The sequence below is a fragment of the Capricornis sumatraensis genome, chromosome 11, assembly GCF_032405125.1.
Source record: "Capricornis sumatraensis isolate serow.1 chromosome 11, serow.2, whole genome shotgun sequence".
Lineage (NCBI taxonomy): Eukaryota > Metazoa > Chordata > Mammalia > Artiodactyla > Bovidae > Capricornis > Capricornis sumatraensis.
The window spans coordinates 64,881,672-64,898,007 of NC_091079.1; the positions used below are offsets into that span (position 1 = coordinate 64,881,672).

Below are 16,336 nucleotides of genomic sequence, written 5' to 3' on the forward strand. Positions count from 1 at the left end.
GAGGAACTGAAAACATGGATACAAAAGCACTTGGTAAATATACAGCACTGTGTGCCTGTGTGTGTGTGTGTGTGTGTGTGTGTGTGTGTGTGTGCATGTGCACTCAGTCATGTCCAACTCTTTGTGACCCTGTGGACTGTAGCCCACCAGGCTCCTCTGTCCATGGAATTCTCCAGTCAAGAATACTCCGGTGAATTGCCATGCCCTCCTCCACTGGATCTTCCCAACCCAGGGATGGAACCCATGTCTCTTGGTCTCCTGCATGGCAGGTGGATTCTTTACCCACTGAGCCACCTGGAAAGCCCACACAGTACTACACATGTGTTTAAAATTCCTGCTGTGGTCCCATGACTCATTTTAGGGCCCTCTGTGATCAGAAATTAGAAAGTAATATGGGGCTTAAAAACTAGCTTTAAATATTATGTGACTTGCAGAAGCTGCCTGGCTTTAAACTCCATACCAGACAGCCCAATAAATTTGAAGTTCAGCAGCCCTTCCCTGATTCTGCTGGCTTTGACCTGGTCTTTATTCTAAAACATGTATGCTACTAAGTCACTTCAGTTGTGTCTGACTCTGTGCAACCACATAGACAGCAGCCCATCAGGCTCCCCCGTCTCTGGGATTCTCCAGGCAAGAACACTGGAGTGGGTTGCTGTTTCCTTCTCCAATGAATGAAAGTGAAAAGTGAAAGTGAAGATGCTCAGTCGTGTCCGACTGTTAGCAACCCCATGGACTGCAGCCCACCAGGCTCCTCTGCCCGTGGGATTTTGTGAGATTTGTGACAGGGGGAGGTGTTTTGGGAAGCATCCTCTTAAAGCAGGGTAGATGTAATTTTACAGCTTCACAGGAACCTTGTGAGCTCTGTTAGCCATTTATAATCCCCACAGCTTGTCCCGCATCCTACATCCTTTAATATGTTTTAATAGATGTACTCAGAGTTCTTCTTCCTTTAAGATTTTTCACTCCTGGATTATTTATATACTTTATTTGTAAAATATTTAAATTTCCTTCTCCTTGGGCTAACTGCATTTGGGATTGGCAGATTTTAAAATTTTCATGGGCTCTGCTTTTGCAAGGGAAAAATAAAATGACTAGTGCATGTCTGAACTACATGAATACTATTAGTGTTAATTATGCCCAGACAGTCAACAAGGCAGAGAGATAAAACCAGTTCCTGCCTTCAAGCAGTTAAGAGTCAAATGAAGAAGACACACACATACAATACAAGTGCAAGAAAAAAAATGATAAGAGTGCTCAATCATATTAAAAATAACTGACTTTATATACTCCCCCAAAGTGTCCGGAAGGTTTTACACATGCATTGCTTGATATAAGAGCTTCGTAGAGAAGGGAATAATTATATCTGACTGGAAGACTTCTTTGAAGCTTCATGGAGATGTTGCTTAAACCTGGCTGTAAAGGATAGTCTATAAGTGGAACAGTGGGGAAGAGATTTTGGGGATACATTCCGAAACAAGGGAATGACAAGCAGTATCAAAGAGGCATGAAAGGGTAGGGTAGGTTTGGATATGGTTAGGCCAGTATAGGGAGATCTTAGGAAGCCGAGAACAATCTTCTGGACCATTTCATTGGGAAACTAGATCGCAAGGAACTCGTTACCATGCTGAGTATTTCAGCGCTGCGCTGAAAGACTCAGTGTTTCTGCCAACAGCCTGGTGGTTTAATTACCCTTTATTGTAGTCTCGTAAAAATATTGTTTACTGAGAACCTGATGTTTCAGTGAAATGTGAATTGTTTACTTTCTCTGGGATTTGTTCAATTCTAAGTGATAGTAAATTACCTAATACTGTCTTATGCAGTTAATCAGTCAAATGATGGGATCAATACGTATGGACTCATGACACAACACTGGACTTTTCTGGTGGCTCAGATGGAGCAGAATCTGCCTGCAGTGCAGGAGACCTAGGTTCGATCCCTGGGTTGGGAGGATCCCCTGGAGGAGGGCATGGCGACCTACTCCAGTATTCATGCCTGGAGAATCCCCATGGACAGAGGAGCCTGGCGGGCTAGAGTTCATGGGGTCACGAAGAGTCAGACATGACTGAGCGACTAAGCACAACATAGCGCAACACTGGAAAAGCCGATGGGAGCCAGACCCAGCGGATCCAGAGCTCAGTGTCAGGAATCTCCTCTTTCAGGCCTCCGTTTTCTCTCTTGGCTCTACAGCAGGGCCTCTGCATGTGTACAGTCCCCAGGTCAGGTCCAGTAGACAGGTGTCTCTTTCTTGGGAATTCTTGCCAACATCTTCAGAGTTGAGGAACCACGCTGATTGTAGGTGCCTCCAGGGAAACTGGAGTTCCTAGTTCCCGATGAAGGGGAATGGGTGCAGAATTGGAAGACAAAAGAAGTCCACTGCAGTACTTTGTTCTCTTAGAAAGGTTCAACTGTGATTTTCTCACTTAGGATTGGAGGCTCAATATCACTGATAAACAGGAATACATACAAGTTTGTATGTCTGTCCTGCAAGTAGCGACAAGTGGTTGCAAAGAGGCCAAAGCTTTGTTTGATACAGATGTGAATTTGTCACTGTTGTGTGCTTTTGCTCAATAAATGGATACTTTTCAAGACGTCACAGTGGTAAATGCTTTAAACTATTAATACAACCAAATTGTGTCTGTTTAATTTGCTACTAACTGATCTTTATAACGTTGTCAAGCCCAGTACAGACCTTCATTCTGTTGTGAATTTTGTGTTGCATTGTGTTGAGAAATATTCGAAATTGTCTTTTTTCCCCTTTAGTTTAGAACTTGCTATTGAAGCAGAAATGTTAAGCTTTAAGAAAGAAAGTGCCTCTTCAACCGGAACTATAGAGTTTCTAGGGCCCTGCCATGATAATTGACGCAGCAGAGGTTCAGCAAACACTGCTCTGAAGTTTGCATTATCAAATCTACCCAGATTTTCCAATCCACAAAACGTCTATTCAGGCATTCTTTTTTTTTTTTTTTTTAACTATCCAGAGATTTCTAAATTTGTCAATTGACCTGCTAGACACTGCATATTACGCTGCTTAAAATAACACCGTAAACTGTGGGGGACAAAGGTGGAATTGTCAAATCACCTACAGTTTTTAATGGCTTTCTCTTTCATATGAACATTTCAATTTCAATTGCTGTCAGTTCCTCTAAATAGCAATCAATCTTTTTTTTTTTTTTCACTTTCCTATTTCCATCATTCTGAGTGCTTTCCAGGGAAGCAACCAAATTAAATTAATCTCTGCAGCTTTTGAGTTTTTATATTTATTTATTTATTCTTTTCTAATTCAGTGAATCTGTTGCACTAAGACATCCCTTTTGTTGATGGTTCAGATTCCTTCTACAGTTCTAGATGAGTTGTCAGTGATAATATTTGAATTCCAGTAGGTTCTTTGTGAAGAAAAATATAATATCCCAGGCTGTCACAGTCAGTTTATTTATTTATTTTTTTTTTTTGTTAAAGGCAAATTTTATTTATTTTTTTAAGTTACAAAAATATGCACATGTCAAAAATACAGTCTAGTCCATATAAGAGTAGTTCCAGCCATTAAAGTTATACAGAGTTTGGAAACAGCAATTTATACACAAGTCTTAAAGCACTCAAGTAATGAACAGAATACATACAACCAGTCAATTCAGTTATTGCTAGTTATATGCCACTTTTACTTGAGACTGTTCTCCTTTAGGGAAAAGGCAATATTTGGGCAATCTGATTGTTGCTACTAAAGCTGTGGTTTTAAAAAGTCAATCCAAAATTAGAATAAACTCAGTTTGAGTAGAATATGTGTAAGCTTTAATCAGTACTACAAGAAGGTGTGGTCTAAATTTCTGTTCCATCCCTTTCTCCTACTTAGTTCTATTTTATATCAGAAATGTGATGTGTAGTTTGTGACAAGAGTAAATGAATCGTTGATCTTCAAATTAAGTAACAAGAAACACTGAGTTGGAATGTGGAAACAAAGTTGGCACATCTAGTGTAACAACATGAGAATGATGAATTCAAGAATGGAAAAATGTTCAAATTTTAACCAAAAAACAAAGACTTCTTTCTCTTTAGATGCTGAGACACAGAATGAATCAACCGGTTTTTCTGAAGTTTATAGGCTATGAAGATCTGGTGTTCTCTGTCTTTTCCAAAAAGAAAATGTGAGCTATATAACAGGAACATGTTTTATAACATATCTATTTGCTCAATGCCATATGGAAGAACACCATTATGAGATTAAATAATTTTAGCTTTAAGTAGTAAAAAGATCATGCAGTTGACAGTGTAAACACAGGGAACAAATCACTCACTTTGGGGGTGGATACTATGTAGCAGACTTTTGGTCTGAAGTTCATGTGGAAGACTTAGAAGTTAAGGGTCCCAAAGAGAGAGCCATGGCTTTGTTTCCAACTTTTCTGTCAGACCCTGCTGCAGGGTCAGGCTTATTGCTGACATTTTTCCCCAACAAGTTCTTAAATTGAAACATATACTGGTAATAATAAGTATGAGGTGAACTAGAAAAACATTTAAAAATAATTCTTAGAACAAAACTGACACTCATGACCTTTTGGTAAAAATACTTATTACCTTAATGACTTAAATTCTAAAATTAGGCTACATTTTTAGGAGGTAGAAAACAAATACCCAAAGCGTACCACTTGGCCATCCTTCCTTACTTGTGGCCAACCTCGGATCTATACATTTTTCACTCCTCATTCTCCCACTAAAGCTATTAGTCCTACTACCATTTACTATCTAAAGTTACAGACCTGGAGCTGCCAAGAAAAAGCTTTTAAAGAAGTCTTGCTTTTAAGTCACTGAGTGTATCCAACACTCGGGTATCAACTGGGAACACTTTATATCTCTCGAGTAGATTAACTCACTTCATAAGAAAACATGCCAACATGAAAAAAATTACTTAATATAAAAAGACTATTTAAAATCTTTACATGTGACTCTAGTATGTCAGAGTAGTTATGTAAACCAAAACTAGTAATGCGTTCATTGAATTGCTTTAAAAAAGCCTTATATATAAACCGCATTACCAGTGTTAAACGAAAAAGGTACATTTTATACTACAAAATTAACCTAAATTAATCTAATAACAACAACAATAAACACTCCACTTCCTCCCAGAAAGTTACATTGTGCTGATATCCCATAGATAGTACTATAAAAAGATTTTATTTTTGCGATATGCTGGGCTCACAGTGAATATGCTAATACAGCGATCATGGATATAATGTTACTGTAAGAAAGTCATTAGTGAAACATGTATAAGGCATGTAGAAAACTAGCATTAAAGCTCTTAAGGGCAATGATTCAAATTGGCACCTGCTAGAAAAGGTGCTGCTAGGAATAAAAAAATATTAAAGAAATTTAGTTTCAGCACATACTAGTTTTTAATGCTTCCACAATGAAATGAATTAATAACTCACATAAATTTCTGTTGCTGGAACTAATGGACCAAAAAAGAATGGACTTCTGCCCCCTTTAAATAGCAGCCCAATCTTGAAAACGGAAGCAGTCACTTGCAATCTTCCACACGGTATTGTTAGCAGTAGTCTGAGCGGTCAGCAGGAAGTTCTGGTTGAAGTAGTGTTGCTTGTTGCCATCAAACTTCACAGTTCCACTGGTCACAACAAGAACTGTGGTCTGGGCCTGAGTAGCTTGCTCATGAACTGGCTGGCAATCTAACATATTGACCTGGAATTCACTAGAAGGCAACATGTCAAAAAAATTGGCTAGGGCTTCCAGCCCTGTAACAACATTTCCATTCCATATTAAAGTGGCCTTGTCCAGATACAGCCTGGTTAGTGCCCGTCTTCTTTTGTCCATTGTCTCATAGTAAATATTGACAAATTCCTCAGCAGCTCTGCATGCCTGATCTACATAAGTTTTAAATTCCTCAATAAAAAACGATGGGTTCTGAACTGTAAAAAAAAAAAAAAAAAAAAGAGGCAGGGGGCGGTGCCGGCAGGCGCAAATTGCCATTGAATAAGTTAGCAAATTGTTGAGTTCCCTTTTCAAGCTGCTAAATTATTGATAAGTTATTCAAAAGTTGTTGAATGAGAAAAAAACTGAGTATGTTCTACGAACTTGTTTGAAAAATTAGGTACTCAGAAAACGTCCTCATATTATGTAAAAATTTACAGGAGTTTGTAAAGGATTTTAGCATACGTGCTGCCAAAGCGAGCAATGTAAAGGATTTTAAAACGGAAGAAAAGAAATATTGTTGCGGTTTTCTCCTGCGAGAAAATTACTTTTTTCCCCAGCCATTTACCAGACCAAACTATTATTTGAATTAATAACTAATTTCATTTCACTCTCACGTAATTGAAAGTTATTTAAATCGTGAAAGGATTACAAGCCAGAAGCAACAGACCCCAACATTCCCAACTCTCGCTACTTCCCGTCTTAGGGTCTTTTCCAGGATCGGAAAGCAACTGCACAGCCCTGGGCGGTGGGGGGGTCGGGCTCAGTTTATTTTTTAAATGACAGTGGTGGTGTTAATACCTTTCAACTTGACTTTCAAGAAGAATTTCAAGCTTTGATAACGTTAGAATCCATAGAAAAGTAACCACGTTGACACTTTCTTTGCATTCTATCTACTGAATATTTTGAGTTATTAGAGTTTTAAAGTGTTGATCCAAGGAGGCTTTTGACAGGAACTCTGAATGTTAAATGAAGAAATAGTGCTCTCCTGCCCCAGCTGCTGCTTTGGGGGGTTTTTTGGAGTGGTTAGAGAGGTTTGGGGCATTTAGTGCCTCATAGAGCTAGACTGTCGGAGAAGGCAATGGCACCCCACTCCACTACTCTTGCCTGGAAAATCCCATGGACGGAGGAGCCTGGTAGGCTGCAGTCCGTGAGGTCGCTAAGAGTCGGGCACAGCTGAGCGACTTCACTTTCACTTTTCACTTTAATGCATTGGAGAAGGAAATGGCAACCCACTCCAGTATTCTTGCCTGGAGAATCCCAAGACAGAGGAGCCTGGAGGGCTGCCGTCTCTGGGGTCGCACAGAGTCGGACACAACTGAAGCGACTTAGCAGCAGCTGCAGCAGAGCTAGACTGTAATATCTAAACTTGACCAGTAGGTGCTGTCCAGCATGACACCCCTTTGTCTGCTGACTCTGGCGAAGCAAAGGTATGTGCATAATGGAGGGAAGGGGCACTTCACTTTATTTATTGTATGAATGACTCTTCCTGGAATTGTCTGGAGGAATCTTTTACTCAAAGTTCAAGGTTGAATTTTATATATACTTTATAGGCAGTAATGGAATATTATAAGTTGTTGTTCATTCACTAAGCTGTGTATGACTCTTTGGGACCCCATGGATTGCAGCACACCAGGCTTCCCTGCCCTTCACTATCTCCTGGAGTTTGCTCAAACTCATGTCCTTTGAGTTAGAGATGCCATCCAACCTTCTCCTCCTCTGTCACCTTCTTCTTCTGCCTTCAGTCTTTCCCAGTTTTGGGTCTTTTCCAATGAGTCGGCTCTTTGCATCAGGTGGCCAAAGTATTGGAGCTTCAGCTTCAGCATCAGTCCTTCCAATGAATACTCAGGTTGATTTCCCTTAGGATTGACTGGTTTGATCTTGCTGTTCAAGGGACTCTCAAGAATCTTCTCCAGCACCACAATTTGAAAACATCAATTCTTTGCCACTCAGCCTTCTTTGTAGTCCCACTCTCACATCCATACATGACTACTGGAAAAATCATAGCTTTGACTATATGGACCTTTGTTGGCAAAGTGATATCTCTGCTTTTTAACATGCTGTCTAGGTTGGTCATAGCTTTTCTTCCAAGGAGCAAGTGTCTTTTATTTCATGGCTGCAGTCACAGTCTGCAGTGATTTTGGAGCCCAAGAAAATAAAATCTGTCACTGTTTCCATTTTTTCCCCATCTATTTGCCATGAAGTGATTATGAAAGTTAACCTCCATAAATAAGTATAGTTCTCATTCTCAAAAAAAAAAAAAGATTGTGATATTGAACAAAGGAATGAAATTCCTCCTTGTTAGTGAGGTCTGGACCAGAATCACATGACATGCTTGTCAGTGAAGGCTCCTGCGCCCCACCCTAAGCCTTCTTGGGGAAGAATTTTTTTTGGTGAGACGAGTGCTGATCACCAAGCCTCCAGGAGGTTTTTACGTGAAGTAAATTTGAGAACCACAGTTATAAAGGATTAGTAATTGTAAAGTACTAACCTAACACACATATAGAAGAGTCGCTTTCCCACTAAAATGTAGGAGTATGAAAAGGGAAAAGTCGTGTACAGTTGACTCTTGAACAAGTTGGGGTTATTAGCCTTTTTAACTCTTGATCCAAGGAAGCTTTTAACAGGAACTCTGTGAAGAATTGTTAAATGCCTGTAATGTATAGTTGGTCCTCCCCCTCCGTGGATTCAACCAAACATATAATAGTGTAGCACTTACTATTGAAAAATACACACATATAAGTAGACCCACAGTTCAAACCCATGTTATTCAAGGGTCAACTGTATATTTGTGTGTGTATGTATGTATAACTTCTTTCACTTGCACAGATAATTCTCACCCTTAATATTATCTCTATCTCCCAATGTTATTCCAAATTATTGAAATAATTTGTTATACAGTAACTACATATATTGTTACTTTAGGGTATAATAATGTATTATCAAACATCACCTTTCTATCAAGATTTAACATATAAGATAAATAATAGTCACTCTTGAATATTTAAGACATGTTAAGGCCAGAAGTCAAAGAAGTTACAAACTGGATTTTTATTAAGTCACGTATTTCTACATTTCAGAAATAGAGCCATTTCAAGAACAGACCACGTATAGATGTATTCATTCTTGCCCTCCAAGAGTCAAGCCCATTTCATGAAGACACAGTACAATTTCTGTTCCTTGGGAAGTGATTTCTGACACCCTCCAGTGATTTTGCTGAAGTTCAGGTGCAGGCCCCCTCCCCGCCGTTGTCCCAGCCACTATGCGGTGTAGCCTGTGGGTTTAATCACAATAGACAAGGTGACTGTTTCAGCTGTGAATCAGTCCCGGAGGGTTAGATCTTATTAAACTTTGGTTAGTTGCCCAAATTCATTCATACAAGAACTTCTAAAGTTTTAAGCGATTATTTGACATTTATAAAATAGCAATAGAGAAACAAAGAGATGTACATGTCTCTATATTTGTGATCTTTTCATACCTTCTGGAGGGTCAGTTCACAATCACCCAAGAAAGGAGTGCTTTACCAATTATTTATTTTATTTACAGCTGTACTGGGTCTTCACTGCTGCACGATCTTGTCTCTGCTTGTGGCCAAAGGGGGCTACTCTCTAGTTGCAGTGTGCAGGTTCCTCATTGCTGTGGCTTCTCTTGTTGCTGAGCACAACAGTTGCAGCACGTAGGCTCAATAGCTGCAGCTCCCAGGCTCTAAAGCACAGGTTCAGTAGCTGTGGCACATGGGCTTAACTGCTCCACAGCATCTGGGATCTTCCTGAACCAGGGATCAAACCTGTGTCTCTTGCATTGGCAGGTGGATTCTTTACCACTGAGCCAGCAGGGAAGTCCTTACCAGACAATTATTGAAACATAAAGGAAGAGGGCTAATATTCTTGGTATTTTTTTTTTTATCATGCACTTGCTTCCCAAGTGGCAACTCCCCCTCAATATTTAGGCCAGAGCATTATTAAGAATATGAAATGTTATTACAGAGCAGATTTCATAAGAAATTTGATCCATCACGATGGTATGATAGCAGACTTTCGATCACTTTGTACCATTAGAGTTCCATTTTTAATGTTGCCTGGGCCTGGAACCATGTTCAAAGTTGAAGAATGAAATGAGTTTGGAGAAAATACATTTATCTATTTTATTCATATCTCCACCTCTGTCATGCTCTGCCTACCTTTTTGATTGCTCCCAGAAATTTGGTTGAAAATAGTATGTATTGTTTGAGGACTTGCTGTGTGCCCCTAAGTGCCCCATATTTAACAATAATACAGAAAAGCATTTCCTACCCAAAAAAGGAAAAAAAAATAATAAGTGGTGATGATACAAGTCACATGGAAGCAAAAATACATTCACAGTTTCCAGAAATTTGGGACATGGACTTAGCTTTTGCGGGGGAGGTGGAGTGTGTGCTATTCAAACCACTACATCCTCTGATAAGCCCTGAGTTTTCGCAGTATCAACCCAAGCCTTTTGGAAATAGCAAGTCAAAGGCACACCCTGCTGCCCACATGGTCTCACCAGCTGTGTATATTTTGAGAGAATAGACAGAATGATTAACAGCCAAGTCACCATTCCCTTATGGTGGGCCTTATAGTGTTTTAAGGGTTAGATGGACCTGGCACTAGGTATGTACTCATTAAAGAAAATCTAGCCATTATTACTGTGTTGCTCTCATCTGGGCTTCTTTGTAATGCCTGGTCTGGAAAAGGCAGATCACAGACAGGCGTGTGTTGTTTGGCCATGGGTTTATGAAGGTTGGTGTGTGACTGCATTGTAGGTAACAACCTTTCCTTCCCACTCAACTGTGACCTCAGAATATAGATGAAGGCATGGTGAATTATGGTAACAGAAGAAAAAAAAAGAAAAACAGAATGAGGGGTTAGGGAAAGACTGACTTAATAGTGGCAGAGAATCTAGATGAGCCAAGGAAATAATGTGACGAAGGCCATTTCTATGGGATGGCTAATCTAAGACACTGTTTTTGAGGACTTAAGTTTTGATAACCCCCAAAATAAACTTAAATAAGGAGGTTTGAGGTATAACCCACCCACTATGGCCAACTTGCAAAGTTAGCATCACTGCTCCTCTCAGGCTACAAAATCACCTTAGGCAACCATTTTGTGTTTATTTTCTCTTTTAGTCCTGCTCCAGGCAATTATTTTAACTGGATTTTATCTGTGGCAGAAAATAGAGGTGGTAATCATGGTGAAGGATTGACTCCAGAGAATGAGAGGAGGGAGATGGTGGCAGTATTGTGATTCCCCCTCCCACCACCAGGTGGCACTTGATATCTGACTGAATGTTTAGCTTTGGAACGCGGTCTAGTCTCAATTTTTTCAAGTGATGAAAAATGACATCATCTTGAAACAAATAGCCAACTCTCAATGGACTTTTCACGCTTTGTGGATGAATTTTGACCTCATTGTAGAGGGTGAAAAGGAGGCATTGATGAGTTGAGCCTAAGAAGTGCTGTTGGCTAGTGGGAAGGGGGTCTTAAGCACAGTTATCCTATGCATAAATATTTGTTAAATGGACAGATGACTCTAAAACTTTTTCATGAAAGAACTCTACTCACTAAATACTCAGAAGTCATTAATGTCCCAGCCACAGAAGTAATCACATAAGTTTCTTAATTTCCTTTTATAATGCACTACTGGAAAGAGAGATTATTTCTAGTATTAAACCAAATGACAGTACGTTGATACATTTCCTTTTACTTGTGAGAAATCCCCACAGACAGCATTAATGGATTTATTTTAAATTGCTGTTTGTAAAATGAAAGCAAACTCCAAATAATTATATAAAATTGTTTTTTAATGTTTGCATAATTTTTTCATCATTAAAAGCCACTGAGCTCTTTAATATTGAGGCAGAACCATCCACTGAGCATAAAAAATTGTTACCTTGATGCTTTTAATAACTCTGCCTCACACACAAGCATTCTCTGCTCTTTGTGGTTATTTATAGTGCTTGTCACATTAGTGGTTTGCTCTGACAAATGTATTGTTTTATCATGAACTTTACCAAGAGAAGAGGGGGAAAGAATCCTTATCCTGAAACTTCCCAGAAACCAGGCCTATGTGCTTGGCCTGGCATAGAAAATCAGACAAAGGTGCTACTCTCAGTTTACCACTTAAGAGACCTTTAAGTGATGCTATTCTTAGCCTTTCCCCTATTTTCAAATTCATCCTCGGCAGAGGCCATAACTTGATGCTGAAAAAGCCTACAGAATCCACTTATTAGGATCAAGGTGTGGTTTTTAAACTGCGTTCCTCTTGAGTTCAGTTTTATATACATTTTCACTCATTGAACACTGTAATGAAAATATACCCTTCAAGGTATTCCAGATGAATGCACTGTAGATCATTAGTACTTTAACTTGCCTTGACTTGCAGATAATAGAGAGAAAAGCTTTGCCTGTCATTTCTGTTTCATTGACACCTAACCTAAGATTGTAAACAGGCTGCTAAATAGTTGTAAATGATGATGATTATTTTTGTCTCTATGAATCAGGGCATTCATCAGGAAACATGCAAAAATAAACTAAATACACATGCTAATATTATGCATTTGTCTTACATAACCCATGAGTTCAAATTTTGCATTCATCAAACAGCTTTGCTAGCCTTTAGAATTGGCTGACTTTATAATTAGCAGTGTTAAAAAACTTAACGTAAATATTCAAGCTAATAAAAGATTGCTTTTGCATAACAGTCCCTGGAAGATGCTGTTTTAAAATAGCCTCTCAATAAACAAACTAACAGAGTGGTTAAAAGTATGATCTCTCCACCAAAAGCCTGGAGGTTTGTTAGAAATGCATAAGCGTGGACTGAACCCCAGACCTGCTGAATCGGTCTGGATTTTAACAGTGACTGATAAATCTCCTGCAGGCTATAGATGATTTATATGCATTTTTGAGAAGCACTGCATTAGACTAAGTAGCGTAAGTTTCTGCTAATAAACTTGTAGTCTATGGGAGGTACCACATATCACCCAGGAAGACACACTGTAGAGTGAAAGTGTTAGTCGGCTCAGCTGTGTCCTACTCTCTGCAACCCTAAGGATTGTAGCCAGCCAGGCTCCTCTGTCCATGGGGATTCTCGAGGAAACAATACTGGAGTGGGGTGTCATTCCTTTCTCCAAGGGATCTTCCCAACCCAGGGATCGAACCCAGGTCTCCTGCATTGGAGGCAGACTCTTTACCATTTGAGCCACCAGGGAAGCCCACTGTAAAGGTGCTTCCCAGATGTCACTCAGAGGGCCAGTGTCCAAACTGGATGGATTCCGAGGGCACATCCAGAAAATGATGATACAATAGATCTTGTGGGGATGAGGAATGTGTATGCATATTTCAGAAAGCTTCCTAGGCAGCTTTGATGAACAGCTAGTTTTGTAGAATGCAAGACATCAGAGAATGGGATGGAAAACTGACAGTTTTGAAAGTTTGAATAAAGGGAAGATGAGTAAAAGGAAGGTTCACATCAAGAAAACGTGATCATGCTAGACTGGCTCTAAGGTACCAAATCCTCATCAGTTAAGGGCTATTTGAGAAAGCCCTTTCCAGAGAAAATGGAAATGACAGAAAAAGTGGCTAGGGAGGCAACCCATCCACATTTGCTGGATACAGATCACCATGCTAGGCAGTAATGGAGGTGAATGAGCTGAGAGTCTAACCTGTAGTGACCTCGAATTGGGCGGGGATCAGGGAAAAAGACTACCACTGACTCTAATCCAAGTAAGAACAAAATAAATATGAAAAGAAGGTCAGATAATTGTATTCTCAATCTAAAGGAAAGACTGAGCAGTTTTGGCTAGAAGAATCAGGAATGACTTTCCTGAATGGAGACCATCCCTGTGCTCCAGATGTTCTTCTCATCACATATGTTGATTGATTCCTTTACGGAGACTCAGAAGTCAAGGACGGTCAGCATCCTTTTATTTGCATTGTTGTTGTTTAGTTGCAAAGTTGTGTGTGACTCTTTTGCAATCCCATGGACTGTAGCCCGCCAGGCTCCTCTGTCCATGGTACTTCCCAGGCAAGAATACTGAAGTGGGTTGCCATTTCTTCCTCCAGGGGATCTTCCCAACCCAGGGATCGAAGCGGCATCTCCTGCATTGCAGGGAAGCCCTTTCTTTTCTTTATCCAATAGGAGAAAATCCTTGCGCTCTTGTCCTTGGAATCTGTGGCCAAGATTCATAAGTCATTTGTGTTTTTATCCATGCTGATCTCTTGGCAGCCTCTAGTGTTTACCAGTTTTTCTCAAATACTGGCCAACCATGTCCTCCTTGGACTTGTGAAACTCATATTCAGCACCATTCTACATTTCTAGAGTATGTCTGCTTTCAGAGTGTTTTTAGGAGCCCGCTGCTTCACTGAAACTGTAGACCCACCATCCAAGGTAGGAAGGAGAGAGGTGATTGCCATCTAATTTTAGGGAAGTTAAGTGACTTTGTAGACAGTGGGCTAATCAGTCATGGAGGTGGGATTAGATCAAGTTAATTGTCCTTTTCGTATTTCCACACTTCCTCTCCCTCCTTATCGCAAGCCACTTGTGTTAAATCACTACTCCTAGTTAACAATATTTGGTTCACCTCTCCTTCTGGACACATGGAGAGTGAACTTTCTGCTTCCCATCTGGTTGAGTGGTTCCAGCCAGGGAGACTGAGTGGAAGCGATGGTTGCCACTTTCAGGCTGGAGGATGTAATGGACAGTTTCAGACCAAGTGGTCTCTTCCACTGTGTGGTCATCATGGAAACCATGCCAGGATGAGGTCTCCATCACCCTGGGTTCCTGAGCATCTCTGATGAGCTGAGCTGCTGTACTTGACTTGTAGTATGATTAGAAAGTAAACATTCATTGTTAAGTCTCTTGAATTTGGGAGTCATTGCTATATAACCTACCCTATACTGAGTGGTACAGCCTCTATCAGATCGTTGTGTATATGAGCCAGTGTGTGTTCACTGCAGAGTGAAGGGGTGTCAAACCACTTGAACTTGGCAGGGTCATAAAGCATGTGCCCAATTCATGTGGTAATACAAGGCTCTAGATTCTCAGAGTGAGGGTGCTTCACCTCCTTTCCAAGTTAAATCAACCTTTTCTACTTTATACCTCACACCTCTTTGGAGCCCTGTCTGTATTTGTTGAATGAATAAATGAGTGAAAGTGAAAGTCACTCAGTCATGTCCAACTCTTTGCGACCCCATGGAATAAATGAATAAATAGACATAATTCTGTTTAAAGTAAATCCTTGGGGTTTGTTCTTCCTATCAAGATGTTTTAGCAACATCATTTCTACATGTTGAACTCTGTAAGCCATGGGAATACCAGGTGTAAAGACCAACCTTTTCCCAGGAATTCAGTTTGGGTAGGAGATCTGTGGCTCGGTGGTAAAGAATCTGCCTGCCAGCACAGGAGACGCAAGAGACATGAATTCAACCCCTGGGTCAAGAAGATCCCCTGGAGAAGGAGATGGCAATCCACTCCAATATTCTTGCATGGAAAATCCCATGGGCAGAGGAGCCTAGTGGGGTTCAGTCCATGGGCTCACAAGAGAGTCAGACACAACCTGGCAACTAAACAACAAAACAAAGGAGATCTATATTAGCACAAAACATCTAGCAACATAGGTTTTGGAGGCAGAAACAAGGGATGAAGTTGTGAATGTTACTAGAAATTCAGAGCAGGAATCCCCCAGCTTGGTTTGGTGATATTCCCAACACTTGCCATGTACCTCTAGGAAGGTTGGGACAAAACACAAGATACAAGACTCTCAAGCAGAATTTATTTATTTATTTATTTATTTTTTAATATTGTGGTTTTTTGGGTTTTTTTTAATTTTTATTTTTACTTTATTTTACTTTACAATACTGTATTGGTTTTGCCATACATTGACATGAATCTACCACGGGTGTACATGCGTTCCCAAACATGAACCCCCCTCCCACCTCCCTCCCCATAACATCTTTCTGGGTCATCACCGTGCGCCAGCCCCAAGCATGCTGTATCCTGCGTCAGACATAGACTGGCGATTCGATTCTTACATGATAGTATACATGTTTCAATGCCATTCTCCCAAATCATCCCACCCTCTCCCTCTCCCTCTGAGTCCAAAAGTCCGTTATACACATCTGTGTCTCTTTTGTCAAGCAGAATTTAAATAAAACAGATTAGTTTTAAGTTTTTAATATTTCATTGAAAACAATGTCTTTACCTTTTATGTACCCTGCTAATGAGCCCGTATTCCAGGGAGTAGCATGCATACATGTTAAGTCGCTTTGACTCTTTGCAACCCCATAGACTGTAGCTCTCCAGGTTCCTCTGTCTATGGGATTCTCCAGGCAAGAATACTTGAGTGGGTTGCCATGCCCTCCTCCAGGGACCTTCCCGACCCAGGAATTGAACCTGAGTCTCTTGTGTCTTAGTTGGGTCCTTTACCACTAGCGCCACCTGGGAAGCCAGGGAGTAGCATATAGCTGCGTAAAGAGTCAATGTCTGTGATCAATAGTCATTGAAACCCTAAGTGGGCTGCAAAGTCGGTTGTCTCAGCTGGTATCAGAAGCTGCTGGGTCTGGGAAGGGTGTCCAGGTTCACTGTGATGCACTTGGCTATAGCTCTGCCCCCCATTATTTCAGTGC

General features: G+C 40.3%; 2 protein-coding genes across 2 annotated transcripts in view; one reads left to right on the forward strand and one right to left on the reverse strand.

Annotated features, from left to right (window-relative positions):
- Positions 1-16,336, forward strand: part of SAMD12 (sterile alpha motif domain containing 12) — a 395,367-nt gene that overhangs the window by 68,373 nt on the left and 310,658 nt on the right. The window lies entirely within an intron of this gene.
- Positions 5,473-10,337, reverse strand: LOC138088725 (NTF2-related export protein 2-like). The gene is made up of 2 exons (XM_068984059.1): positions 10,323-10,337; positions 5,473-5,886 (listed from the first exon to the last, which is right to left on the reverse strand). Exons 1-2 carry the CDS (start codon positions 10,335-10,337, stop codon positions 5,473-5,475), a joined length of 429 nt encoding a protein of 142 aa, XP_068840160.1.